The following is a 25,684-nucleotide window of genomic DNA, read 5'->3' on the forward strand; positions in this document are numbered from 1 at the left end:
GTATATTGCGCAAACTTATGAATGGACCTAAGGCCATCATCTGAAAAGTGCACAGTCTACCTCACATTGCCCTGGGAAATGAGTCCCAAAAAAAGTTGAGCAACAGATGAAGCTAGCTGTTTCACGCTGCTGCTATGCAGTAGCAACACATGTTGTGTTAGCCACTAACAGGATGCTGCTGTCAAGCCAAAAAGACATCCTGCCTATCACACAAATGAGTAATGTGACATGTGAATTTCAATGCCAGTGTGATGCTAGGTATATAGGCCGTGCGTTCCAAAAACTACAGAAGAAGGCTGATGGACGTGCACGCCAAATGCTTGGTGCATTGGGAATCTGCCAGAGAGCCTGCGTTCTACATCAAGGAGCATGGAGGAGTCTAACACCAGCTTGGCCCAGGGCTTTGTGGAGAACCTGAAGCCCATCCTTTCCAGCATGGAAGTGGTGGCCAACTCCATCAACACAACCCTGATGCAGCATCTGATGGCCAATGTTTCAGTTTCCATTGCAGCACAAACAGCAGTCATTCAAATATCTGTGTGTTGCAGTGGGAGCTCAGATTGCTGCCATCATGGCTGTGGCTATCAGTGCTCAAAGGGGCTTGCAAGCTGTCACAGCAGTCCAGCAATCTGTCCTCCTGCACATTGCTAAGATTGCTGTGGCATCAGCTCCATGGAGCTGTTTTCTCTCAGAGTGACAGCATTTGTTCTCCCACCACTGCCACTCTACCAGTGCCCTTGCTGTTGCTTGTCAGTCGGTCAGCCCAGCCTATATCAGTATGGTGCTATCTGAAGTGGGGTCTTCTAGGGCCAGAGCTGCTCAAGGGCATCCTGCAAGGCTATCTGCAGTCTCCCCCACTGAAAGTCAGCAGCCTTCCACCAGCCATGCTGCAGCCACTGGGGTAGCACAGTGTAGGAGCGTGAGGGCAGGCAAAGGTACACACAAAGCAGGCACATAGTGAATACACAAGAGTGATTAGTTTAGTTCTGTATGCATTATGGCATGTATTGATTTATATAAATTTGGTTTGAAATGTGTATTTTGTGTTGTCTTTTATTTTTGTATTGTGGCCAAGAGAACGATGTGATGGTCAGCAAGAGAGGGACGGTGTGGTGTTAGAGAAACTTCCAAGCCTGTTTGTGAAGAAGACGCTGAGACCGGAATGTTTTGGTGGCGAATGGGGAATTGGGGTTGAGGTTACTGGTATTTCTCCTGAATTAATCCTGGGCAGAAACGACCTATCTAGGTTGGATTATCCCTTCCTCATCTTCCTGTTTCTCATCTTCCTCCTCATCCTCTTCCTCAGCTTCTCACCTGCTAGGTAGTGGCAAGGGCTGTTCTCTCACGATGGCAAGGTTGTGTCGAATGCAGCATACTACCATGAATAAATCTTGAGACAAGTACTGCAGGGCTCCTCCAGAGCAGCCCGGGCAGCTGAATTGTTGTTTCAGGACATCAGTGGTCTGCTCCATCAGATTTCTTGTGCCATCTTGATAAAGGGGTTAGCATACTTACACTTAACATCCGCCAGCAGTATGTAGAGTAAGCAGATCATGACACTCTGATTTGACACCAGTGCTGCCATTTTGGAGCTCCACCCTCTCTTAACCTTGCATAGCTGAACAGGACTTTAAATAGCATGAAGGATTCTCCACCACATCCCTGCACCGCCCCCTCCGCCCATCAGTCCTATTTAAAGGAATCGTCAACTACTTACAGTTACATGTGGCAGGTGTTGAAAGAGTTTTTGCTGACTCCAAGACTTCTGCACAGACCAGTTGCTCTCAGACATGGGTTCACAACTAGGCCTTCCTCTTTGCATTGAGCATGACTGGGACAATGAAGAGAGACCATGTAGAGCAGGACAACCTCTACATGGCTTTCATCGTATGCAGGCTGCGCACATATGGGTGGGCGACAAGTGGAGTCACCCAATAGCCCAGTAGCCACCTTTCAGTTTGTTGTGGGTGGCTGAAATACAGCTGGCACAGCGGATTGCCGCAGAATGAAGGTATCGTGACTACTGCCAGGATACCGGGCAATAACCTGCATGATTCTCACACACCAGCGGACAATGAGAGCGTGGAATCCCTTTTAGTTCAGGTACATGGCAGAGTTGGCATAAGGCTCACGCAAAGCATGTGCAGTCAGTGGTGCCCTGCTCCATGGGGAAGCCTGCAGTCCTCACAAACTCTTTTTATTTATTTAGTAATACAGCACTGAAACAGGCCCTTCGGCCCACCGAGGCTGTGCCGACCACCCATTTATACTAACCTTGCAGTAATCCCATATTCCCTACCACCTACCTACACTTGGGGCAGTTTACAATGGCCAATTTACCTATCACCTGCAAGTCTTTGGCAGTGGGAGGAAACCAGAGCATCCGGCAAAAACCCACGCGGTCACAGGGAGAACTTGCAAACTCCGCACAGGCAGTACCCAGAATTGAACCCGGGTCCCTGGAGCTGTGAGGCTGCGGTGCTAACCACTGCGCCACTGTGCCACCCCTGTGCTCGCTCTGCCTGTTTTTTCTGGCAAGAGGGAGTGAGTTGAAGCTGCCTGTCTTTGAACAGAGAGTCTCAGTGACCTCCCTTATACAGCAGTGCACTGCAAATTACAAGATGTTGCTAATATCTCTCGCACCAGCCTGGAAGATGCATAAACGTTCATTGACACAGTTACCCTTAACAGTTACAACCAATGCATTCCTTACCCTGCTCTGAGGTTGCAATTGTGGCTGCAGCAGTTGGCTGATTTCTTTGTGACCTCCTTAGTGCAGTGCAGAAGTCGTCTTGAGGTTTGGGTGAGAGAATTGCTCCCTGAACACAAGTGGATAGATATGACCTCCAGCTGAGAGCCAGTCACCACCACCCCCTGGTCTTCCTCCCTCTTCCAGCAGATTGTCCTGCTCTACATGGCCTCTCTTCAATCTCCCAGTCATGCTCAATGCAAAGAGGAAGGCCTAGCTGTGCACCCATGTCTGAAAGCAACTGGTCTGTGCAAAAGTCTTGGAGTCAGCAAAAACTCTTTCAGTACCTGCCACATGAAACTGTAAGTAGTTGACAATTCCTTTAAATTGGGCGGAGGGGGGGTTGGGCTGGCGGAGAATCCTTCATGCTACTTAAAGTCGTGTTCAGCTATGCAAGGTTAAGAGAGAATGGAGCTCCAAAATGGCAGCACTGGTGTCAAATCAGTGTGTCATGATCTGCCTACTCGATATACTGCTTATGGATGTTAAGTGTACATATGCTAACCCCTTTACCAAGTTGGCATTCCCGTTGTGCTTCATGTCAGAAGTGTGCACGTGCATCGTGGCGCCATTTTGAAATCCAAGACTCGTAGCACCCAAAAAACAGCTGGTATGAAGCCAGATTCCATCCTCAACATACCTATGTTTCAGCTGTTATCATTGTGTTCAGGTGGAATGTTTATAACTATGCAAGTTTATCTTATCACAAAGCCCATAACCCAGTGAGAATGTGGTGGGACTTTGCCATCTACTGGTGTAGTAGCATGTGACACTTAAAGATCACATGACATGATAAGTTTAGAGCAAGTCATCTGACATTATCCATATTGTTTGCGCAAGCTTATTTTCAATAATTCCTTGGTATTCTGTGCTAAGAACTTGCCTTGAGTTGTTACTTGAAGGCAGAGCTGAGGGATACCCTACAAGCAAGTATTTAGATGCATAGCCTTTGTGTACTTTCTATTGATATTAATAAAATCAGCAGGTTGATTTATCTCTGGCATCTGAACCTAAATACAATCTACTCGGTGATTTAACAGCCTGTACTGTGTACATCGGGTGCCTCAGATACATTGCAAGCCCAATAATAAATTGTCAGGCACCCACTTTGGATTTGCAATCCTGACATGTTTGTTTGGCCACTCTTTGATTTTGAGGGGTACATATTTCAATTTGTTTGCCTTGGTCATTTTTTAAAAGTATTTTTCAGCCTGTATTGAATAGTCTGTCTGAAGCCATTGGAAAGAGATGAGTTGGGCAGAGGGAATCCACAGCTGCTGAGAACTAAAAGCCCCATAGAGAGGAGCCCAAGGGCCAATCTGCTTTACCTTGCAGCAGTTGTGACTGTTTTGTTACTTCCTATCTTCTGATGAGGAATAATTAAGCCTGTAACGGTTTAAATTTCCAGTACACCATTACTCTGTTAACTTTTCTGTTCACTGTTTAGTAATTCTGTTTGGCAGCTTACAGCACATCACCTGCTGAAGTCAGGGAGAGTGTCCGACATGACCAGTGAGACAAAATGCAGTGGTGAGAGCTTTTTGTTTGCCTCCTGGGCTCACCACACATGACCTAGATATGGAGTACACGCTGGGTCATAGGGAGCAAGGGCTTAGCTAAGGCTGGAGTCTCAGATACTGAAACCAATCAAAATATCTTGAGTAAAGACCCTAAAGAAAGCCCTCTGATCTGAGAAGATTTTGTGCTGGTGATGAGGGTCAGACTGGAAGCAGCTGATTTTCTGTATTGGACATGTTGTGATGTATCTCTGTGTTGAGGTAGTAGATATCAGTGTGGTCAACAACTACAGCATGATGATTGACCTCAGCATCCCTCAAGCTGGGAGAGGACATTTGACCACTGAATGTGTATTAATGTCGATATATCTGACCATGGGGTTGAGCTCAGCTTTAGAGTCAGAGTCATTATGGCAAAGAAGGAGGCAATTCACCCCATCAAGTCCATGCCAGCTTTCTGTAGAACAATCCAGTCAGTCCTTCCCCACTGTATCCCTGTAGCCCTGCAAGTTTATTTCCCTCAAGTATCCATCCAATTTCCTCTTGACGTCATTGATTGTCTCTGCTTCCACCACCATTGTGAGCAGCGAGGTCCAGATCATTACCACCCACTGGAAAAAGTTCTTTCTCACGTCCCCCCTGCATTTCTTGCCAAAACCTTAAATCTATGACCCCTGGTCCTTGTACCATCAGCTAATGAGAACAGCTTTTCTTTGTCGACTTTTAAACCTATCATAAACTGAAACACCTTTATCAAATCTCCCCTCAACCTCCTTTGCTCCAAGGAGAACAACCCCAGCTTCTCCAAACTAACCTTGTAACTAAAATCCCTCATCCTCTGCACCCTCTCAAGGACCTTCACATCCTTCCTCAAGTGTGGTGACCAGAACTGGACACAATACTCCAGTTGTGGTGTAACCAAAGCTTTATAAAGGTTCAGAATAACTTCCCTGCTTTTGTACTCAATACCTCTATTTATGAAGCCCAAGATCCCAAATGCTTTGCAAACGACTCTCTCAATATGTCCTGCCACCTTTAAAGATCTATGCACATGAACCCAGGTTCCCCCTGTCCGTGTACACTCTTTAGAACTGTGCCATTTTTCTCTATGGCCTCTCCCTGTCCCTTCTGCCAAAATGCATCACCTCACATTTCTCTGTACTAAATTCCATCTGCCACTTGTCTGCCCATTCTGCTAGCCTATCTATGTCCTAAGTCGATTGATATCACCCTCATTGTTTGTCACACTTCCAAGTTTTGTATAATCAGCACATTTTGAAATTTTACTGTGTATTCCATTATCCAAGTCATTTCCTGCAGTTGAATACCCTGCCAACACTGTCCCACATGGAGAATCGAGGTCTGGCCAAAGCACCAGAGGGCAACCAGTGCCTCAGAGACACAAGGCGGTGGGTGAGGGAATTAGAGTTTGAAAGAGGGACAAGTTATCAGGCATTGATCTTGCAAGACTCTCGCCCTCCTCAGAATAGCCCCATCATTACATTGTACAATATCCCAGGCTGTTGGATGCCAGCAGTACTCTGGTGGGCAGGGCTTGGAGAAGGGTCACATCTGGCTGAAGCTAACATTGCATCTGTTGACATTTAAGGACTCAGGCTGGGCACCAAACTTAACATCACGGATATACCCATCTGACTGAGTACAGTGGATGGTGTATGTAGATGCTGGGGGTGCAGGGGAGGGGCGGGGTGATAGTCTGTGCACACTGGATGGTGAATGTGGGAAGGGGGCTGTATGTCCGTGTACACTGGGTGGTATGTGTTGGGAGGGTTTAGTTCTCTGTGTGCAGTGGATGGTGTGTGTGGGGTGGGGGGGAGTTTAGCTGGGATGTGTTGTAAGTGTGTGTATGTGGGGTGGGAGTTTAGCTGGGTTGTGTTCTAAATGTGTGTATGTGGGGTGGGGGTTTAGCTGGGTTGTGTTGTAAGTGTGTGTATGTGGGGTGGGGGTTTAGCTGGGTTGTGTTGTAAGTGTGTGTATGTGGGGTGGGGGTTTAGCTGGGTTGTGTTGTAAGTGTGTGTATGTGGGGTGGGGGTTTAGCTGGGTTGTGTTGTAAGTGTGTGTATGTTGGGTGGGGGTTTAGCTGGGTTGTGTTGTAAGTGTGTGTATGTGGGGTGGGGGTTTAGCTGGGTTGTGTTGTAAGTGTGTGTATGTTGGGTGGGGGTTTAGCTGGGATGTGTTGTAAGTGTGTGTATGTGGGGTGGGGGTTTAGCTGGGATGTGTTGTAAGTGTGTGTATGTGGGGTGGGGGTTTAGCTGGGTTGTGTTGTAAGTGTGTGTATGTGGGGTGGGGGTTTAGCTGGGATGTGTTGTAAGTGTGTGTATGTGGGGTGGGGGTTTAGCTGGGTTGTGTTGTAAGTGTGTGTATGTGGGGTGGGGGTTTAGCTGGGATGTGTTGTAAGTGTGTGTATGTGGGGTGGGGGTTTAGCTATGTTCTGTTGTAAGTGTGTGTATGTGGGGTGGGGGTTTAGCTGGGTTCTGTTGTAAGTGTGTGTATGTGGGGTGGGGGTTTAGCTGGGATGTGTTGTAAGTGTGTGTATGTGGGGTGGGGGTTTAGCTGGGATGTGTTGTAAGTGTGTGGATGTGGGGTGGGGGTTTAGCTGGGATGTGTTGTAAGTGTGTGTATGTGGGGTGGGGGTTTAGCTGGGATGTGTTGTAAGTGTGTGTATGTGGGGTGGGGGTTTAGCTATGTTCTGTTGTAAGTGTGTGTATGTGGGGTGGGGGTTTAGCTGGGATGTGTTGTAAGTGTGTGTATGTGGGGTGGGGGTTTAGCTGGGATGTGTTGTAAGTGTGTGGATGTGGGGTGGGGGTTTAGCTGGGATGTGTTGTAAGTGTGTGGATGTGGGGTGGGGGTTTAGCTGGGATGTGTTGTAAGTGTGTGTATGTGGGGTGGGGGTTTAGCTGGGATGTGTTGTAAGTGTGTGTATGTGGGGTGGGGGTTTAGCTGGGTTGTGTTGTAAGTGTGTGTATGTGGGGTGGGGGTTTAGCTGGGATGTGTTGTAAGTGTGTGTATGTGGGGTGGGGGTTTAGCTGGGTTGTGTTGTAAGTGTGTGTATGTGGGGTGGGGGTTTAGCTGGGATGTGTTGTAAGTGTGTGTATGTGGGGTGGGGGTTTAGCTGGGTTGTGTTGTAAGTGTGTGTATGTGGGGTGGGGGTTTAGCTGGGATGTGTTGTAAGTGTGTGTATGTGGGGTGGGGGTTTAGCTGGGATGTGTTGTAAGTGTGTGTATGTGGGGTGGGGGTTTAGCTGGGATGTGTTGTAAGTGTGTGTATGTGGGGTGGGGGTTTAGCTGGGATGTGTTGTAAGTGTGTGTATGTGGGGTGGGGGTTTAGCTATGTTCTGTTGTAAGTGTGTGTATGTGGGGTGGGGGTTTAGCTGGGATGTGTTGTAAGTGTGTGTATGTGGGGTGGGGGTTTAGCTGGGATGTGTTGTAAGTGTGTGTATGTGGGGTGGGGGTTTAGCTGGGATGTGTTGTAAGTGTGTGTATGTGGGGTGGGGGTTTAGCTATGTTCTGTTGTAAGTGTGTGTATGTGGGGTGGGGGTTTAGCTGGGATGTGTTGTAAGTGTGTGTATGTGGGGTGGGGGTTTAGCTGGGATGTGTTGTAAGTGTGTGTATGTGGGGTGGGGGTTTAGCTGGGATGTGTTGTAAGTGTGTGTATGTGGGGTGGGGGTTTAGCTGGGATGTGTTGTAAGTGTGTGTATGTGGGGTGGGGGTTTAGCTATGTTCTGTTGTAAGTGTGTGTATGTGGGGTGGGGGTTTAGCTGGGTTGTGTTGTAAGTGTGTGTATGTGGGGTGGGGGTTTAGCTGGGATGTGTTGTAAGTGTGTGTATGTGGGGTGGGGGTTTAGCTATGTTCTGTTGTAAGTGTGTGTATGTGGGGTGGGGGTTTAGCTGGGATGTGTTGTAAGTGTGTGTATGTGGGGTGGGGGTTTAGCTGGGATGTGTTGTAAGTGTGTGTATGTGGGGTGGGGGTTTAGCTGGGATGTGTTGTAAGTGTGTGTATGTGGGGTGGGGGTTTAGCTGGGATGTGTTGTAAGTGTGTGTATGTGGGGTGGGGGTTTAGCTGGGTTGTGTTGTAAGTGTGTGTATGTGGGGTGGGGGTTTAGCTGGGATGTGTTGTAAGTGTGTGTATGTGGGGTGGGGGTTTAGCTGGGATGTGTTGTAAGTGTGTGTATGTGGGGTGGGGGTTTAGCTGGGATGTGTTGTAAGTGTGTGTATGTGGGGTGGGGGTTTAGCTGGGATGTGTTGTAAGTGTGTGTATGTGGGGTGGGGGTTTAGCTGGGATGTGTTGTAAGTGTGTGTATGTGGGGTGGGGGTTTAGCTGGGTTGTGTTGTAAGTGTGTGTATGTGGGGTGGGGGTTTAGCTGGGATGTGTTGTAAGTGTGTGTATGTGGGGTGGGGGTTTAGCTGGGATGTGTTGTAAGTGTGTGTATGTGGGGTGGGGGTTTAGCTGGGATGTGTTGTAAGTGTGTGTATGTGGGGTGGGGGTTTAGCTGGGATGTGTTGTAAGTGTGTGTATGTGGGGTGGGGGTTTAGCTGGGATGTGTTGTAAGTGTGTGTATGTGGGGTGGGGGTTTAGCTGGGATGTGTTGTAAGTGTATGTGGGGTGGGGGTTTAGCTATGTTCTGTTGTAAGTGTGTGTATGTGGGGTGGGGGTTTAGCTATGTTCTGTTGTAAGTGTGTGTATGTGGGGTGGGGGTTTAGCTGGGTTCTGTTGTAAGTGTGTGTATGTGGGGTGGGGGTTTAGCTGGGTTCTGTTGTAAGTGTGTGTATGTGGGGTGGGGGTTTAGCTGGGATGTGTTGTAAGTGTGTGTATGTGGGGTGGGGGTTTAGCTGGGATGTGTTGTAAGTGTGTGTATGTGGGGTGGGGGTTTAGCTGGGATGTGTTGTAAGTGTGTGTATGTGGGGTGGGGGTTTAGCTGGGATGTGTTGTAAGTGTGTGTATGTGGGGTGGGGGTTTAGCTGGGATGTGTTGTAAGTGTGTGTATGTGGGGTGGGGGTTTAGCTGGGATGTGTTGTAAGTGTGTGTATGTGGGGTGGGGGTTTAGCTGGGTTGTGTTGTAAGTGTATGTGGGGTGGGGGTTTAGCTATGTTCTGTTGTAAGTGTGTGTATGTGGGGTGGGGGTTTAGCTGGGATGTGTTGTAAGTGTGTGTATGTGGGGTGGGGGTTTAGCTGGGTTGTGTTGTAAGTGTATGTGGGGTGGGGGTTTAGCTATGTTCTGTTGTAAGTGTGTGTATGTGGGGTGGGGGTTTAGCTGGGTTGTGTTGTAAGTGTCATGATTTGTGTGTGTGAGTGACTGGATCAGTGGAGTTGACTGGAAAACGGTCACTTTGGAATTGTTGCACTCACTCTGAGCTTTAAGATTTATTTCACTTTTTTTTGAGCAGCACCAGTGGATCAGACAGCTCTGAGTCGGATGGGCCACCAGCACATTTAATGATCCTCGCACAAAAGGTTAGTGGGGCAGAGAGATTCTGTTACTTACATCAGTTAGCATTTTTTGTTTGTCACTTATAGCGAGTCCCAATGGGAGGGGGTGTGTATGTAAATTCGCACCTGCACCATCAATTTCCACATTTCAATGTAGAATTGCCAGAGAAACCAGAGGGTCTTTGACTTCTGACATCTCCTTCCATGCACCCTCAACCCACCACCGCCAGTCCCTGAGCTCTGCCACATTAATTTGTCTTGGCCTGGAAGTTAGCCTCACTGACCCTGGGGATGCGAGGACTAAAATAAAAAATCAACCACACCCTGCTCCTGATCACAATTATCTGACTTGTTCAGAGACAGATGGGAGGCTGGGTCAGGACAGAATCTAACTGACACTCTCTGGCCAGTCTGACTGTGAGGAACTGACCACTGGAGTCAGGACAGAATCTGGCTGACACTCTCTGGCCAGTCTGACTGTGAGGAACTGACCACTGGAGTCAGGACAGAATCTAACTGACACTCTCTGGCCAGTCTGACTGTGAGGAACTGACCACTGGAGTCAGGACAGAATCTGGCTGACAGTCTCTGGCCAGTCTGACTGTGAGGAACTGACCACTGGAGTCAGGACAGAATCTGGCTGACACTCTCTGGCCAGTCTGACTGTGAGGAACTGACCACTGGAGTCAGGACAGAATCTAACTGACACTCTCTGGCCAGTCTGACTGTGAGGAACTGACCACTGGAGTCAGGACAGAATCTGGCTGACAGTCTCTGGCCAGTCTGACTGTGAGGAACTGACCACTGGAGTCAGGACAGAATCTAACTGACACTCTCTGGCCAGTCTGACAGTGAGGAACTGACCACTGGAGTCAGGACAGAATCTGGCTGACAGTCTCTGGCCAGTCTCACAGTGAGGAACTGACCACTGGAGTCAGGACAGAATCTGGCTGACAGTCTCTGGCCAGTCTCACAGTGAGGAACTGACCACTGGAGTCAGGACAGAATCTAACTGACACTCTCTGGCCAGTCTGACTGTGAGGAACTGACCACTGGAGTCAGGACAGAATCTGGCTGACAGTCTCTGGCCAGTCTGACTGTGAGGAACTGACCACTGGAGTCAGGACAGAATCTAACTGACACTCTCTGGCCAGTCTGACAGTGAGGAACTGACCACTGGAGTCAGGACAGAATCTGGCTGACAGTCTCTGGCCAGTCTCACAGTGAGGAACTGACCACTGGAGTCAGGACAGAATCTGGCTGACAGTCTCTGGCCAGTCTGACAGTGAGGAACTGACCACTGGAGTCAGGACAGAATCTAACTGACACTCTCTGGCCAGTCTGACTGTGAGGATCTGACCACTGGAGTCAGGACAGAATCTGGCTGACAGTCTCTGGCCAGTCTCACAGTAAGGAACTGACCACTGGAGTCAGGACAGAATCTGGCTGACACTCTCTGGCCAGTCTGACTGTGAGGAACTGACCACTGGAGCTAGGCAGGATCTGGCCTACAGTCTCCTTCTAGGTGATAGCGGTCACAGGTCTGGGAGGCACTGGTTAAGTGGAATGAGCTTCTACTCTCGGGAGATCAGAAGAATGAGAGGTGATCTCATTGAAGCATGTGAAATTGTGACAGGGCTGAACAGGGTAGAGGCTGCTTCCCCCAACTGGAGAATCTAGAACTAGGGATCATAGTGCCAGGATAAGGGGCACATTTAGAGCTGAGATGAGGGGACATTTCTTCACTCAGAGCGTTTTCTACCCCAGTGGGCTGTGGATGTTCAGTTATTGAAGATATTCAAGGCTGAGAGTGATTGGAATCTAAAGGAATCTGAGTATTGGGCAGCTTTGGTCAAATACAGCCATGATCTCATGAATCCCATGTCTAGATTGATGCCATTCTGATTTATTCTTATACTTTTTCATGGCCGTTTGGTACAACTGAGTGACTTGCCATTTCAGAAGGCAGTTAAGAGTCAACCATGTTGCTGTGGGACTGCAGCCATATATAGCCCAGAAGAACAGATTTCCTGCTTTCCCTTATAAACATTTATGTTTATAAATGAACCAGACAGATTTTTACAACAAGCTCATAGTCACCATCACTGAGACTGGTTTTCTATTTTAGACTGAATTCATTAATAGACTGCTTTAATGGGATTTGAATTCATGTTTGTCTGATTAGTCTAGACCTATTATTTACTAGTCCAGTGACCTAACCACTGTGCTATCATTCCCAGTATGCATGTAGAGTAGCAAGATATGATAAGTGGTGATCTGTTCCTGGCCTCAATTTTTCAGCAGTTTATTAATGACTTGGGTGAAGGAATAGAGAGTTTGCAGATGACAGGGGATTAACTGGAGACAGCAAGTACTGCAGGTGGGAGCAGGAAGTTTCGAAGAGCCATATAGACAAGTTGTGAGTGGGCAATACTAAGGCAGAGTTTTTTTTAATTCTTTCTTGGGGTGTGAACATCACAGGCAAGGCCAGCATTTATTGCCCGTCTTAAAGAACCCTTGAGAAGGTGGTGGTGAGCTACGTTGAATCACTGTAGTCCATGTGGTGTAGATACACCCACAGTGCTGTTAGGCAGGGAGTTTCAATATGGGTAAGTGTGAGCTCATCCACTTTGGACTTAAGCAGTTAAATTATGAGAACAGATTGCGTAACCTCGGCTTGTATTTCTTTGAGTTTGGGAGATTGAGGGGTGATCTGATTGAGGTGTTTAAAATGTTAGAAGAAGTTGATAGGGTAGATAGAGAGAAATTATTTCCTCTGGTGGGCAAGTCCAGAACAAGAGGACATAACCTTAAAATTAGAGCTAGGCCATTGAGGAATTCACACAAAAGATAGTGGAAATTTTAAACTCTCTGCCCCAAAAGGCTATGGATTCTGGGACAATTGGAACTTTCAAGAGTGAGGTTGATAGATGTTTGGTTCTGGTATCAAAGGGTATGGACAGAAGGCAGGTAAATGAAATCAAGGGACAGATTAGCCATGATCTAATTGAATGGTGGGACAGACCTGAGGGGCTAAATGGCCTCCTCCTGTTCCTATGTTCCACCTAACACACTGCAGAATTTCCTCACACTTCCTTACCCCAAATCAGTGCTAATGTATTCAGTGGAAATAAAAGATTCCACGGCACTCCTGAGAGACGAGTGGGGAAGTGCCCCTGGTGTCCTGGCCAGTATGTATCCCTCAATCAACATCACTACAACTAATTGTCTAGCCATGATCTCATTGCTGTTGATGGGTCCTTCCTGTGTACAAATTGGGTGCTCCATTTTCTACATTACAACAATGGCTGGTCTTGTAAAGTGCTTAATAGGCTGGCAGGTCTTTGAGATTCTGTAAGTTTGTGAAAGGGACTGAATAAATGTAACTTCTTGCCGACATTCCCTTTTCACTTAGTAAGCATGAAGATTGGGCAGGCATGGTGGGGTGGGGGGGTTGGCAGGGTTAGTGTTGTTGCCATACTTGTCTACCTCCTCGTCCTCTAGGGGGTGGGCACAATGTTACACGAAGGGTTTGGTGAACAAGCCCCTCTGGAGCAGTTCCAGAATGCCAGGGTGAAGTGTACAGACACAGTGACAGCGGGCCTGGCTGTGAGCTGTATGCCCAGTACACCCACCCCTGGCTGTACTGCATTGATCACACAATCAACTCCATCTTTACTCTGCTTCCTTTGCTCAGTCGCGCCAGAAAAAGAAACGGCTGAGGACCAGAAAGGAAAGAAACAGACTGCGGCAGCATCAGCTCCTGAACGTGCCATCTCTACCATCTCAGCTCAGGCATCAGATGGTGAGTGACCAGTTAGGGCACCATAGTCAGTGCGTAGTCATCCAACATGCTGATAGATGCTGTGACCGAAATTAGCGCCTGGGGGAGTATAGTGGGGGTGGGGGGTTTGGGGTTGGTGGCGGTGGTATGGGGAGGGTGTGAGTAATGTTACAGGGGAGAATGAGTGATACTATGGGAGGGAGAGTGTTATGGGGGGGCGCTATGTGTGAGATTATACAGAGGGTGAACAAGCAATGTTATGAGAGAGAGTGAGTGATGTTATGGGGGGGGGGTGGGAGTGAGTAATAGAATCATAGAAAATTTACAGCACAGAAAGAGGCCACTTGGCCCATCGTGTCTGTGCCAGCTAGAAAAGAGCCAGCCAGCCTAATCCCACTTTCCAGCATCTGGTCCGTAGCCCTGCAGGTTGCGGCACTTCAGGTGCACATCCAGGCATCTTTTAAATGCGATGATGGCTTTCTGTCTCTACTACCCTTTCAGGCAGTGAGTTCCAAACCATCACCACCCTCTGGGTGAAAACATTTTTCCTCATCTCCCTTCTAATCCTTCTACCAATCACTTTAAATCTATGCCCCCTCGTCACTGACCTCTCTGCTGTGATAAATAGGCCCTTCACCTCCACTCTATCCAGGCCCTTCAAAATACAATTCTGTATATTTCAATCAGATCTCTCCTCAGCCTTCTCTGTTCCAAGGAGAACAACCCCAGCCTATCCAATCTTTCCTCATAGCTGCATTTTTCCAGTCCTGGCAACATCCTCGTAAATCTCCTCTGTACCCTCTCTAGTGCAATTACATCCTTTCTGTAATGAGGTGTCCAGAACTGCACACAGTACTCAGGTTGTGGCCTAACCAATGAGTTATACAGTTCCAGCATAATCTCCCTGCTCTTATAGAATAGAATCATAGAAAGTTTGAGGAATAGAAAGAGGCCACTCGGCCCATCATGTCTGTGCCAGCCGAAAAACGATCCACCCATTCTAATCCCAACTTCCAGCATTTGGTCCATAGCCCTGCAGATTATGGCACTTGAGGTGCATATCCAGACTCCTTTTGAATGAGTTGAGGGTTCTGCCTCAACTACCCTTTCAGGCAGTGAGTCCTGACCCGGACTACCCTCTGAGTGAAAGAGAATATTCTATGCCTCTGCTAATTAAAGGAAAGGATTCCACATGCCTTCTTAACCACCTTAATCAACCTGTCCTTCAGGGATCTGTGGACATTCACTCCAAGGTCCCTCACTTCCTCTACACCTCTCAGTATTCTCCCATTAATTGTGTATTCCTTTGTCTTGTTTAACCTCCCCAAATGCATCACCTCACACTTCTTTGGGTGAAATTCCATTTGCCACTTTTCTGCCCAGCTGACCAGTCCATTGATATCTCCTGTAGTCTACAGCTATCCTCCTCGCTATCAACCACACGGCCAATCTTTGTGTCGTCTGAAAACCTCTTGATCATGCCCCCTACATTTGCATCCAAAACGGTAATATATACCACAAAAAGCAAGGGACCTAGTGTTAAATTCCAGAAAGCTTGTTATGGAAGGATAATGCTGGAGCCTATACTTACTCAGTTTCACATTTATTGTGCAGAATAAAAGGATTACAAACATGTCGCTGCTCACTCAAACCCTCTCCCAGTGTCAGTTGAGTGTCTGCTTATAAGTGTTCAATTAAGACTCCAATTAACACCCTTCACCTGCATATAATGAAACCATTGACACACGATTAACAGATTCCCTTTTTACAATACGATTTGGATTAATATGCTGAAACAACATTTCAAAATAAATTCCATATTATGCATTAAGTATTAACATGCTCAAAGAACATTTCAAAATAAATCAAAATTAACTCCATATTGGGTACAAAGTATTACATTGTGAGACGCCCCTCCTCTAGCACCCCTAACAATTTCTTTGTGCCAACGTTTCTTTTTGTGAAACAATCGGATAGCTGATGACTTGCATCCCCCCATTTAAGTTTGGAGATTTCCTGTTTCTCCAGCATTTGTTTCAATCCAGCAAGATCAATACCTAGTCTTTTCTCACTCACACTTTTTGTAGAGTGTACATTGTCCCACAAAGAACGATTATCCACATAACATTCAATGGGTATCTTATCTTCAGTGTGTACCTTGTTCAGAATTTCATCCAAAATATTTGACAAATAGAACCCCATATCCACTGCCTCCACAAGACCCAGTGTTTCTGCAGCTAAAGTGCTTTTAACAGCCCATTTTATTTTCTTTGCCTCCAAAACTAAAGGACACTTCCCATTTTCATCCATCAGAAATATTATGAAGCCAGCTGCACTCAAATACCCATCAGCAAGATTAGCATGTGAAGCATCATTAAAAATTATTAGCTTCATGTTCTTTGGGTCACCTAAGGGTGGGAACGTCAGTATATATTTCTCCAGATTTAGTTTTTTCAATGTTTATTTGCCCTTAAAACATTCTCAACTTTTGGATGTTTCATCATTGTGCTTAACTCCAGCACATCAAAACTAACATCAGGCCTAGTCTGAGTGCACAGCCAGTTTAATTGACCAATCAAGCCTCGCTTGACCAATCAAGCTCAGTCTCTGCCATATGTGATGACCTAACACAATTAACCGGGATGGGAGTAACATCCTCTAAATAGGATTGTTGATTTAAAGTTATTCCAGAGTTACTCTGCTCAATACCTAAACCAATATATTTAAAGGCCCCACAAGCCTGACTCCCAAACTTAAATTCTGCCCTAATCTTATTAATAACATATTTCTCAAAATCTGCAGTACCACCCCATAAGAAATCATCAACATGCATCATGAAGATGCCTGAAAGTTTCCCTTTATGATACCAATAAAACATTGCAGGATCTACTTTTAGTTGAATACAACCAATTTTCAACAAAACAGATCTCACAGAGAAATACCACACCTGGGAAGCGTTATTAAGGCCATAGACGCATTTGTTCAGTTTCCATAGTTTTCCTTCTGCATCTGCTGCCTCTTTGGGTGATTTTAGAAACACTTCTCTCTGAAAAGTATCACCTTGCAGAAATGAGGCTTTTATGTCAATGGATCTACATTCCCATAAATATGTGGCCAAAAGAGCTAAAAAGATTTACCCTGACAACACAGCGGTCCGCTGACGTCATCAGAGTGCGCCAAGACGCACACACACACACACAGCTACATCTTGCCAGGACTGAGTGGCTGGTGCATGTGCAGGATGACATCATCGCGCAGCGTCAACGTCATTACGTATCCGCGCCTGGTCCATCTTTGTGCATGTGCGATAAAGCGTCATCAGGTATCCAGCCACCCCCCCCCCCCCCCCACTCGGCTGGAGGAAGCAGCTGAAAGGGAGACTTTGAGGCTGGAGCTCGATCCCCATCACTCGTTCCCACCCTACTAACCGCTCTTCCCCCCTTGGCAACTCGCTCCAGGCTTTGACTCTTCCTCCCCTCAGTCGCTCGCTCCAAACCTTGCTGCTCCCCTCACTCCCTTGGCCGATTGTTCCTCGCTTCGCGCCACCCTGCTCTCCAGCTGCTTGCTCCCCGCTTCCACACTCTCCTCCTCCAGCTGCTAGCTCTAGGCCACGCCGCTTCCCTCTTCTCAGCCACTCACTCCTACGTCGCCCCGTCACCCCTTGCAGTCCGCCTTGCTTCTTCGGGTGTCACGTGGAGACTGATCAAACATGGGAGCGAGTGGCCGAGAGGAGGGAAGCGGCGCGGCCTAGAGCTAGCGGCTGGGGTGGGGGAGCGAGGGGCCAACTGGAGAGCGGGGTGGCACAAGCGGGGAACAATCAGCCAGGGAAGTGGGGGGAGCACCGAGGTCTGGAGCGAATGGCTGGTGAGGAAGAGGAAGCGGCTGGTGAGGAGAAGAGGGGAGAAAGTGAGTTGCCGAGGGGGGCAGTGCGGCCTATGGGGCGGGAGCTAGTAGCTGCATTTGGGTGAAATCAGTCCTGGTCGTTCATATAAACGAATCACAATAATGAATTGGCAGCACATTTTATACTCTGCCCGATTTTCTTTTCCATCGATCAGGGTGCCAATTCACTATCTTCCAATGGAAATTCAATCATAAAATTCCTTTTGTATATTAAATGGGCTATTAACTGGGCTTCCATCCAACTTATTGTAAGGTTAGTTTGCTAGAGCGATCTAGCCATAAGCATTTCCTGTGATAAATTGAGCAGCGCCATCTTTAATCCTGGCAGCTGCCTGAACGTTGTAGACACCAATGTTCCAGTTGAAGAGCTGCATATGCGCATGTGCAAGATCTGTGCCACCTGGTAGTTTCACTGTCAACAAACGCAGCCAAAGATTCATTACTTTTCCAGCTGTGGGAGAGTCCACTCTAACATCTGTATCATCCAGTTGCTCTTCAAAACCCCTCACAACTGGCTTCCCTTTCACCTTATAGGTCCCATTTGGAAGGAATTTTTCAGTATAAATCCATCTATGTGACAAGGCTGGCTGTCTCCTATCTGGTACCTCAGAATAAACATCAAACTCTCTCTAGCTCTCCAATTCCTTATAGAGTCATAGAGTTTTACAGCACAGAAACAGGCCCTTCGGCCCAATGTGCTTGCACTGACTATCAAGCACCCGTCCCCGCAGTTGGCCTTTAGCCTTATATGCTATGGCATTTCAAGTGCTCATCTAAATACTTCTTAAATGTCGTGAGTGTTCCTGCCTCTACCACCCCTTCAGGCAGTGTATTTCAGATTTCAACCACCCTCTGAGTGAAAAAATGTTTCCTCAACTCCCCTCTAAACCTCCTGACCCTTACCTTAAATCTATGTCTCCTAGTTGTTGACCTCTCCGCTGAGGGAAAAAGTTTCTTCCTACTATACTATCAATGCCCCTCATAATTTTGTATACCTCAATCATGTCCCCCCTCAGCCTTCTCTGTTCTAAGGAAAACAACCCCAGCCTATCCAGTCTCTCTTCATAGCTGAAATGCTCCAGCCCAGGCAACATCCTGGTGAATCTCCTCTACACCCTCTCCATTGCAATCACATCCTTCCAATAGTGTGTTGACCAGAAATGTACACAGTACTCCAGCTGTGGCCTAACCAGCATTTTATACTGCTCCATCATAACCTCCCTGCTCGTGTATTCTATGCCTCAGCTAATAAAGGCAAGTATCCCATATGCCTTCCTAACCACCTTATCTACCTGTGCTGCTGCCTTCAGTGATCCATGGACACGCACCCCAAGATCCCTCTGACCCTCTGTACTCCCTAGGGTCCTACCATCCATTGTGTATTCTTTTGCCTTGTTAGTCCTCCCAAAGTGCATCACCTCACACTTCTCAGGATTAAACTACATTTGCCACAGCTCCGCACATCTTACCAGCCCATCTATATCGTCCTGTAATCTAAGGCCTTCCTCCTCACCATTTACGACACTGATCATACCTCCTACATTCACGTCTAAATCATTAATGTACACTACAAACAGTAAGGGTCCCAGCACCGATCCCTGCTGATATCCCACTGGTCACAGGCCTCCATTCGCAAAAATAACCCTCGACCATCACCCTCTGCCTCCTTCCATTAAGCCAATTTTGGATCCAATTTGCCATATTACCCTGGATCCCATGGGCTCTTACTTACTTAACCAATCTCTCATGCGGGACCTTTTCAAAAGCCTTACTGAAGTCCATGTAGACGACATCAACTGCTTTGCCCTCATCTACACATCTAGTCACTACCTCGAAAAATTCAATCAAGTTAATTAGACACAACCTCCCCCTGACAAAGCCGTACTAACTATCCCTAATCAATCCCTGACTCTCCAAGTGGAGATTAATCCTGTCTCTCAGAACTTTTTCCAATAATTTCCCTACCACTGATGTTAGACTGTTTTGCATCCCTTATTAGTTTATCCTCAAGTTTATTGGCAGTCACTAAAACTTCATGGTCATGAGGACTTCTGCTTCTAGTTCTGTTCCGAGACTGCCCTCTAGCCTTCGTTTCATTGTGGAATCTGTTCAAACTACGGCCTCTATTAGCACTTTGATGTCTTTCAGGACTATTGCTATAAGATCTCCCTCATGTACTATCGGAAACTCTTTCTCCAGTATGTGATCACTTCCTGACGCAAGAGTCACTTCCAGACCCAATATTAGAACTTGCACTGCGCTTTCTTACTCTCCACTCTTTCACCCCACTCTGCCAGTCTATGGACCTTACTTCTTGGCCATCGTCTTGAACATTTAACCAATATTTAAACTTGCCTGTAAATTTTCCTGCACGTCGCAGATTTGTTGCATTCCTTCATTTATTAGATCCCTCTGGAATATATGTTACCTGAGTACCTACTCCTGGCAATTGGCTTTTGGATGCGATAGCTCTTTCCTGAGCATCATGATCGCTCACATTACTATCGCAACTCTTGATCTACCTCATTCTGTTCTTCAGGACCTTCAGCACAAAATATGAGTATTTGAGGTACAAGGTGTCTCGTTTCCCTCTATCAGCTGCTCAGATTCTGAGATTTTGTAATCAACCCCAATTAATCGTGAAGAGTAAACCTTAATAGTTTGATTTCCATGCTTGATAACTACTGTCTAACCATCGCAACTGATTACCTTACCAGGAGGGCCCTTCCATTCGCTATGACCCTCTCTTTTATAATACACCAAATCTCCTAAATTAAACTCCACCTCAGATGGCCTTATTGATGCCTTAGAGCTCTATGAATTTTCTCAGAGACTTCAGCCCGTCTCCCTGCATGTAAAGCATTCAAATGTGCAGAAAAAATGGAACTAATTGTAGTACCTTCTAGAGCAGGAGGATTATCGCACAGTACAGAAGGAAATTTGGGATTCCGCACATAGACCAATTGATATGGACTATATCCCTCACAAATCTGAAGCGAATCCTATGCATGATGGGCAGTTGTCGACTTGCAGTTTGGCTGGTCAGCTAAGACTTTATGCAGCATTTCATCAACCACTGCGTGATTCCTTTCACAAAGCCCATTACTGAAAGGGCTTTCAGCTGTGATATTCATAACCATAATGTTGATGTTTTCATACATGTCTCTGAACTCGCATTGGTAAATTCCCTTCCATTATGAGTCAGAAACTTAGCTGGTGTCCCAAGTCCAGTTCCTATCCATTTCTGCATGATTTTTATCTGTAATCACTCTTTTGTCCTTGCTATTTATTATTGTAGAAAGACTAAATCAAGTTGCTAGGTCTATAAAATGTAGAATGAAAATATTCTTGTCTTTGTCCCATACCTTTAAATCCATGGCAACTACGTCATTAAAGTCAGGTGCCAATAGAAGGCTTACAATAGGATGTGATAGTGGCCTCTGATACTTTTTACAGGTTTCATACTTTTCATTAATCTGTTCTATTATCCTCATATACGCTTCATCAATCACACCTGCATCCTTTAGCAGGGTTTTTAATCTTTAGGTAAGAAGGGTCAGCAAATTGTCTGTGTAACTTTAAGGCAATTTGCTTTGTTTCTGATTCTTATCACTTGATGCCATTAATACTTCTCTAATACTCTGACTAGAAACATTAGGTTATGTTAAGGGGATACTATAACGCCCTGACTGGGTGTAAACTGCTAATTCACTGACTTTCTAAAAACAATTACCTTATCATGCTCCATGTCAAGTTTATTTGTGCCTTTTTCATTGAAGGTTTATTCAACAGTAAAGGTATCTCACTAGAGATTATGTCAGTACCGATAAAGTGGTGGCTTACTCCAGCTATTTTACATGGAATTAAAACTCTCTTTTGTTACTTTAATGTGTTGTCATCACCAAACCTAAAGCTGGTAGTATTCTTATACTCCTTAACCTTGTGTCAATCCTCACTACTGAGTGGATCTAGATAACATTTTAACCAATCTGTTCCACATACTTTCGATGTGCAAGTACTATCTAATATAGCACAGTTGAACGAATCTGAAACTAACACATTCATCACAGGACTAAAACGCCTTATGACTAGTACAATTTGTTCAGATCCATCAATATATTCCTCTTCTGCCTCAGAATTCTCTGTGTCATGTGTAACTTTGAGGACTCTGTCCCTCTGCTTTGGGCAGTTCATTGAATAATGATACGAGTCACACCTGAAGCACCTATTAACTGTTCATTGGGCATTATGGGGTTCATTCACCTATGATTGTTGTTCTAATTCTGTCTTCCATTGTAATACACCTGCTTAAGGTCATCCTCATTCCTCCTGTCTTTAACTCTTCCATTATACTTCTCCTTGTGTCCAGTATCTAGCCCATTTCTAAATCCAGTAGACATTGAGTCCTCCATTCTTTGTGTCATCACAGAATTCCCTGTTTGTTCTACCAGGGCTATAGGAAATGACTGTTTCTCCAGGAATTTCTTTAAGGCAGCAGATATCTGATCTAACAGGAAGTCTTTTTCCAAGAACCGAAGCCCAGTTAGAACCAGGAGCCTGTCCATATGTGACCTCCTAGCACAATCTAGCAATTTAAATGCTAGCACTAAACCAGGGATCTCCACATTGAATTTCCTCAATCTTCTATACAGTCTGTTAAAGTCCATGATATATTCCTCCATTGAATAACCATCAGTTTTCCGAAATCTATCAAAGTCTGACCAAGCCTCATATGCATTCAATAGGTCAGCTTTCTTGTAGATTTCATCCAAGAATTCTAACAGAAGATCCAAACCTACATCAGTATCCAACTGACAAGCATCCAGGTTGCAAAACACTTTACTTCTGATTTTACTTTTGGTAATAAGTGACAACACCAAGGCCATCCTCGTTTCCACTTTGGTAGGGATGTAACCCATGTCCACATATCTACTTCATTCTTCCACTGGTCTTATGGTTCAGACTCCGAGAACACCAGAGGGTAATCATACCCTGACAATTTACACTTGCTTTCTGCCATATTTTCTACAATAGCTTGAGAGATTTTTCTTTTCTATGTAAAAATAAAAACCTAGTTTCCAACATTCATCTTTAGGCAATCATCCTCTGCTCCCATGTTAAATTCCAGAAAACCTGTTGTGGAGGATGATGCTGGAGCCTATCTTTACTCAGTTTCACATTGATTGTACAGAGTAAAAGGATTACAAACATGTAGCTCCTCACTCAAACCCTCCACCAGTCTCAGTGACTCCTTACAACTGCTCCAGTAAGACCCCACAGTGCAGTGCAAGTTCTAATAATGAGGGGGAGTGAGTGATGTTATGGTTGGAGTGATGTGATAGGCAGGGTGAACAAGTGATGTTATGGGGGCAGGGGTGGTTGCAGAGTCATGTTTTGATTGGCTCATGTGACAGATGCTCTGTCTGTTGTCTGCTGGTCCTGGGCTGGCTCAGTGGGCCTGGGCCACCTTCATTTTCTCCACCTATGTTGCTTATTAGCCTTTTCCTGCACAGGTTCCAGGCGAGAAAGTGACCAAGCAAAGCAAAGTTCAAGGAAACTCCAACAAAACCAGCCAATCAAAGAAGGTGGTGGCAAAGGTACAGTGATCAGACGCACGCGCCTTCACCTACATCATGACAGTCAGTGCACTCTGAAGCTAATCCCCATGTGAGTCTAAACTCTGCCGCCTTATCCTGAGTCCACTGCCTTTTATACCCACAGGACGGGTTGTGGGGGGCAATGTTGTCTGTGCACAGTAGCAGTGATTGAGCGAGTGAACTCATGCACACATGGCCGTTTATGATGGAATTACAATTTGTGGGTCAGAACCTGGAGGAGCCCTGGTCACCAGGAAATGCCAAGAATTACAGGGGCCCCAAAAGGGACAGGCAGTGACATTAGATTAACACCCACTGATACCTGGATACAGTGGGACAGGCAGCTCAAGGGGATGGCAGACACTAGCATCACGTCGGGTATGTCTCTGGCTCCTACCAGCTTTTGAAGAGATTGGTCGTGTTCCCAGCCCCGCCCGATACTGGCAGTATTCCCCCTCTCCTCCCCATGAAATTATCAGGACGGGTTGCATAGACTAGGCTTGTATTGCACTGAGTAACGACGATTAAAGGGTGAGCTAATTGAGGTGAGTAAAATACTGAAGGAATTCGATAGGGTAGATAAAGAGAAACTATTTCCTCTGGTCAGAGAGTCCAAAACCAACAGTTATAAACATTTCATGGGTGATGTCAGGAAGTATTCTTCACACAAAGGATGATGAAAGGGGAAGTCTCCCCAGTCACCGCTCCACACCTCTACACCAAAAGGGTATTCATACTGGAGGACAATTGAAAATTATCAGCACCAACCAGGGAGTAAAATGTTCAAGCTGAGAGTGGCTAGGGAAGAAGGAGAATGCACCAACAAACAGGGGGCATTGAGGAGGATGAGACACTCAATGAGTTGTTAATGGTGAGGGAGTTTGAAAACTCAAGGTGTTGAAAGTAGACACAGTAACCTCAGTGGTGGGGGTGGGGTGTGGGAGGAAAGCAGTATGGGTAACAGGCAGTAAGTGCAGTGGGGGACCCTGGGTTTTGACAATATCCTGAAGTTCCACATCCCTCCTCAGTCACTCCCAATTGTTAGTCAGTCATGTCAGTGGCTGTTTGCAGAAGCTTGTTGGAGCTGGCAGGAGAATGGGTTCACTTCAGCTAGCATTGGGCTCTTGGAGATTTTGACACACCTAGGGTATTTTTGGGGAAGGGTGGGGAGTCATGAAGGCAGTGTGGGGAGGACTGTCAAGTTCGGTGGGAATAGGGGAAGCTGAGGAAGGGAAATTGGGTAGTTGGGGACAGTGGGGTGTGGGGGGGGGGATGGGAGGAGATGCATCAGGGAGAAGGTCATATGCTTCATGGAAGAAGTGAGTTTACTGAAGGTAATAGGGAAACTAAGGAGTGTGGGAGGCATAGTTTGAGAGAGGGCAGGAGGGAGGGAAGGCAGGTCTCCTCGTTTGTGGGAAGAGAATGGATCAGAGTAGATCCAGGCAGCCAAATGGATGGCTCAGTTTTGGTCATTAAGCAGCCCAGGAGTTTCTGACATTCCAAGTCTAGTTAGTGGAGACTGGGAGAGCACAGATAACCTATTGTTCAGGGTGACATTGCTGAGGGAGACGTTTTGGAGATGATGGAGCACTGCTTCCTGTTGCATCAGGCCTCTCTTTGCCAATCACAGTCGAGCATTCTGCCCCTGGGCCTGTGCTGTCTTGGAGGATGCTAGTGCTTGTGGGTGTGTGGGGGGCATATGATGGAGGATCTAATGTCACTCCATGGGATTCATGGTAATTCAGTAGAGGAGGTTGGAGTCCATGGGGACTGATGAAATGGAGTTGGTATTATTTGAGGGCCAGGTGACAGCAAAAGGGTTAGAGCAGTTATGTGGGGGAGGAGGGAGCGTGGGGGATACACAGGAGAAAGACAATGAGATCCATCTGTGAAAGAGACCTCAGAGGTTGGAAGATCACATAAAACAACGCAGTCAAGAGGATGACCAAATGAGGGAGTGGGGAGGCGATGTGGGAGATGAGACTGAGTGGGGCTCACTGGTAATGGAAGGGTAAGTGGGTCATCAGACTTTTCCAAAGGGAATATGATGTCTTATTGGGTTCCTGTATTGCTAACATATCTTTTCCCTGTCCTCACATTGTTGTTCCGGATCCAGCTGCAGCACACACACGGGGAGCACATTCCGCCAGCACGCCCCTGGATGCCGCAGAACAGGAGTGGACTATCCATGCTATGTGATGTGAGCGCCAAGAAAAAGGTGACTATTACGAACCTGCTGCTGACTGCTTTGGGCTCAACCACCCATCTCCAATACAAATATTCAGACTGATCCCCAGTGAACGAGGACCAGGGAACAGACTGACCCCCAGTGAACGGGGACCGGGAGACAGACTGACCCCCAGTGAATGGGGACCGGGAGACAGACTGACCCCCAGTGAAAGGGGACTGGGGAACAGACTGACCACCATTGGGGGACCGGTTCTGGGGAAGGTGGAATCTGTACAAGTGGGACTGGTTACACCCAGGCAGGACTGGAACCGATGTCCTCGAGGGGGCATTTGCAAGTGCTGTTGGGGAGGATTTAAACGAGAATGGAGGGGGATGGGAAACTGAGCAGGGAGACTGGGGAGGAGGAAACAAGGATAGAAACGAAAGACAGGAAACAAAAAGGCAAAAGTGGAAGGCATAGAAATCAAGGGCAAGAAACAAATAGGGCCACAGTGCGA

General features: G+C 46.6%; 1 protein-coding gene across 4 annotated transcripts in view; it reads left to right on the top strand.

Moving 5' to 3' along the window:
* The window catches only part of agbl2 (AGBL carboxypeptidase 2), a 279,928-nt gene that overhangs the window by 205,412 nt on the left and 48,832 nt on the right, over nt 1-25,684 (top strand). For all 4 annotated transcript variants that reach the window (XM_068045898.1, XM_068045900.1, XM_068045901.1 and 1 more), the window contains exons 12-15: nt 9,671-9,737; nt 13,411-13,518; nt 22,914-22,997; nt 25,114-25,215. In XM_068045898.1, the coding sequence (XP_067901999.1) occupies nt 9,671-9,737; nt 13,411-13,518; nt 22,914-22,997; nt 25,114-25,215 (361 nt within the window). The remainder of the gene's footprint in view (nt 1-9,670; nt 9,738-13,410; nt 13,519-22,913; nt 22,998-25,113; nt 25,216-25,684) is intronic.

This window comes from Heterodontus francisci, chromosome 14 (genome assembly GCF_036365525.1).
Source record: "Heterodontus francisci isolate sHetFra1 chromosome 14, sHetFra1.hap1, whole genome shotgun sequence".
Taxonomy (NCBI): domain Eukaryota; kingdom Metazoa; phylum Chordata; class Chondrichthyes; order Heterodontiformes; family Heterodontidae; genus Heterodontus; species Heterodontus francisci.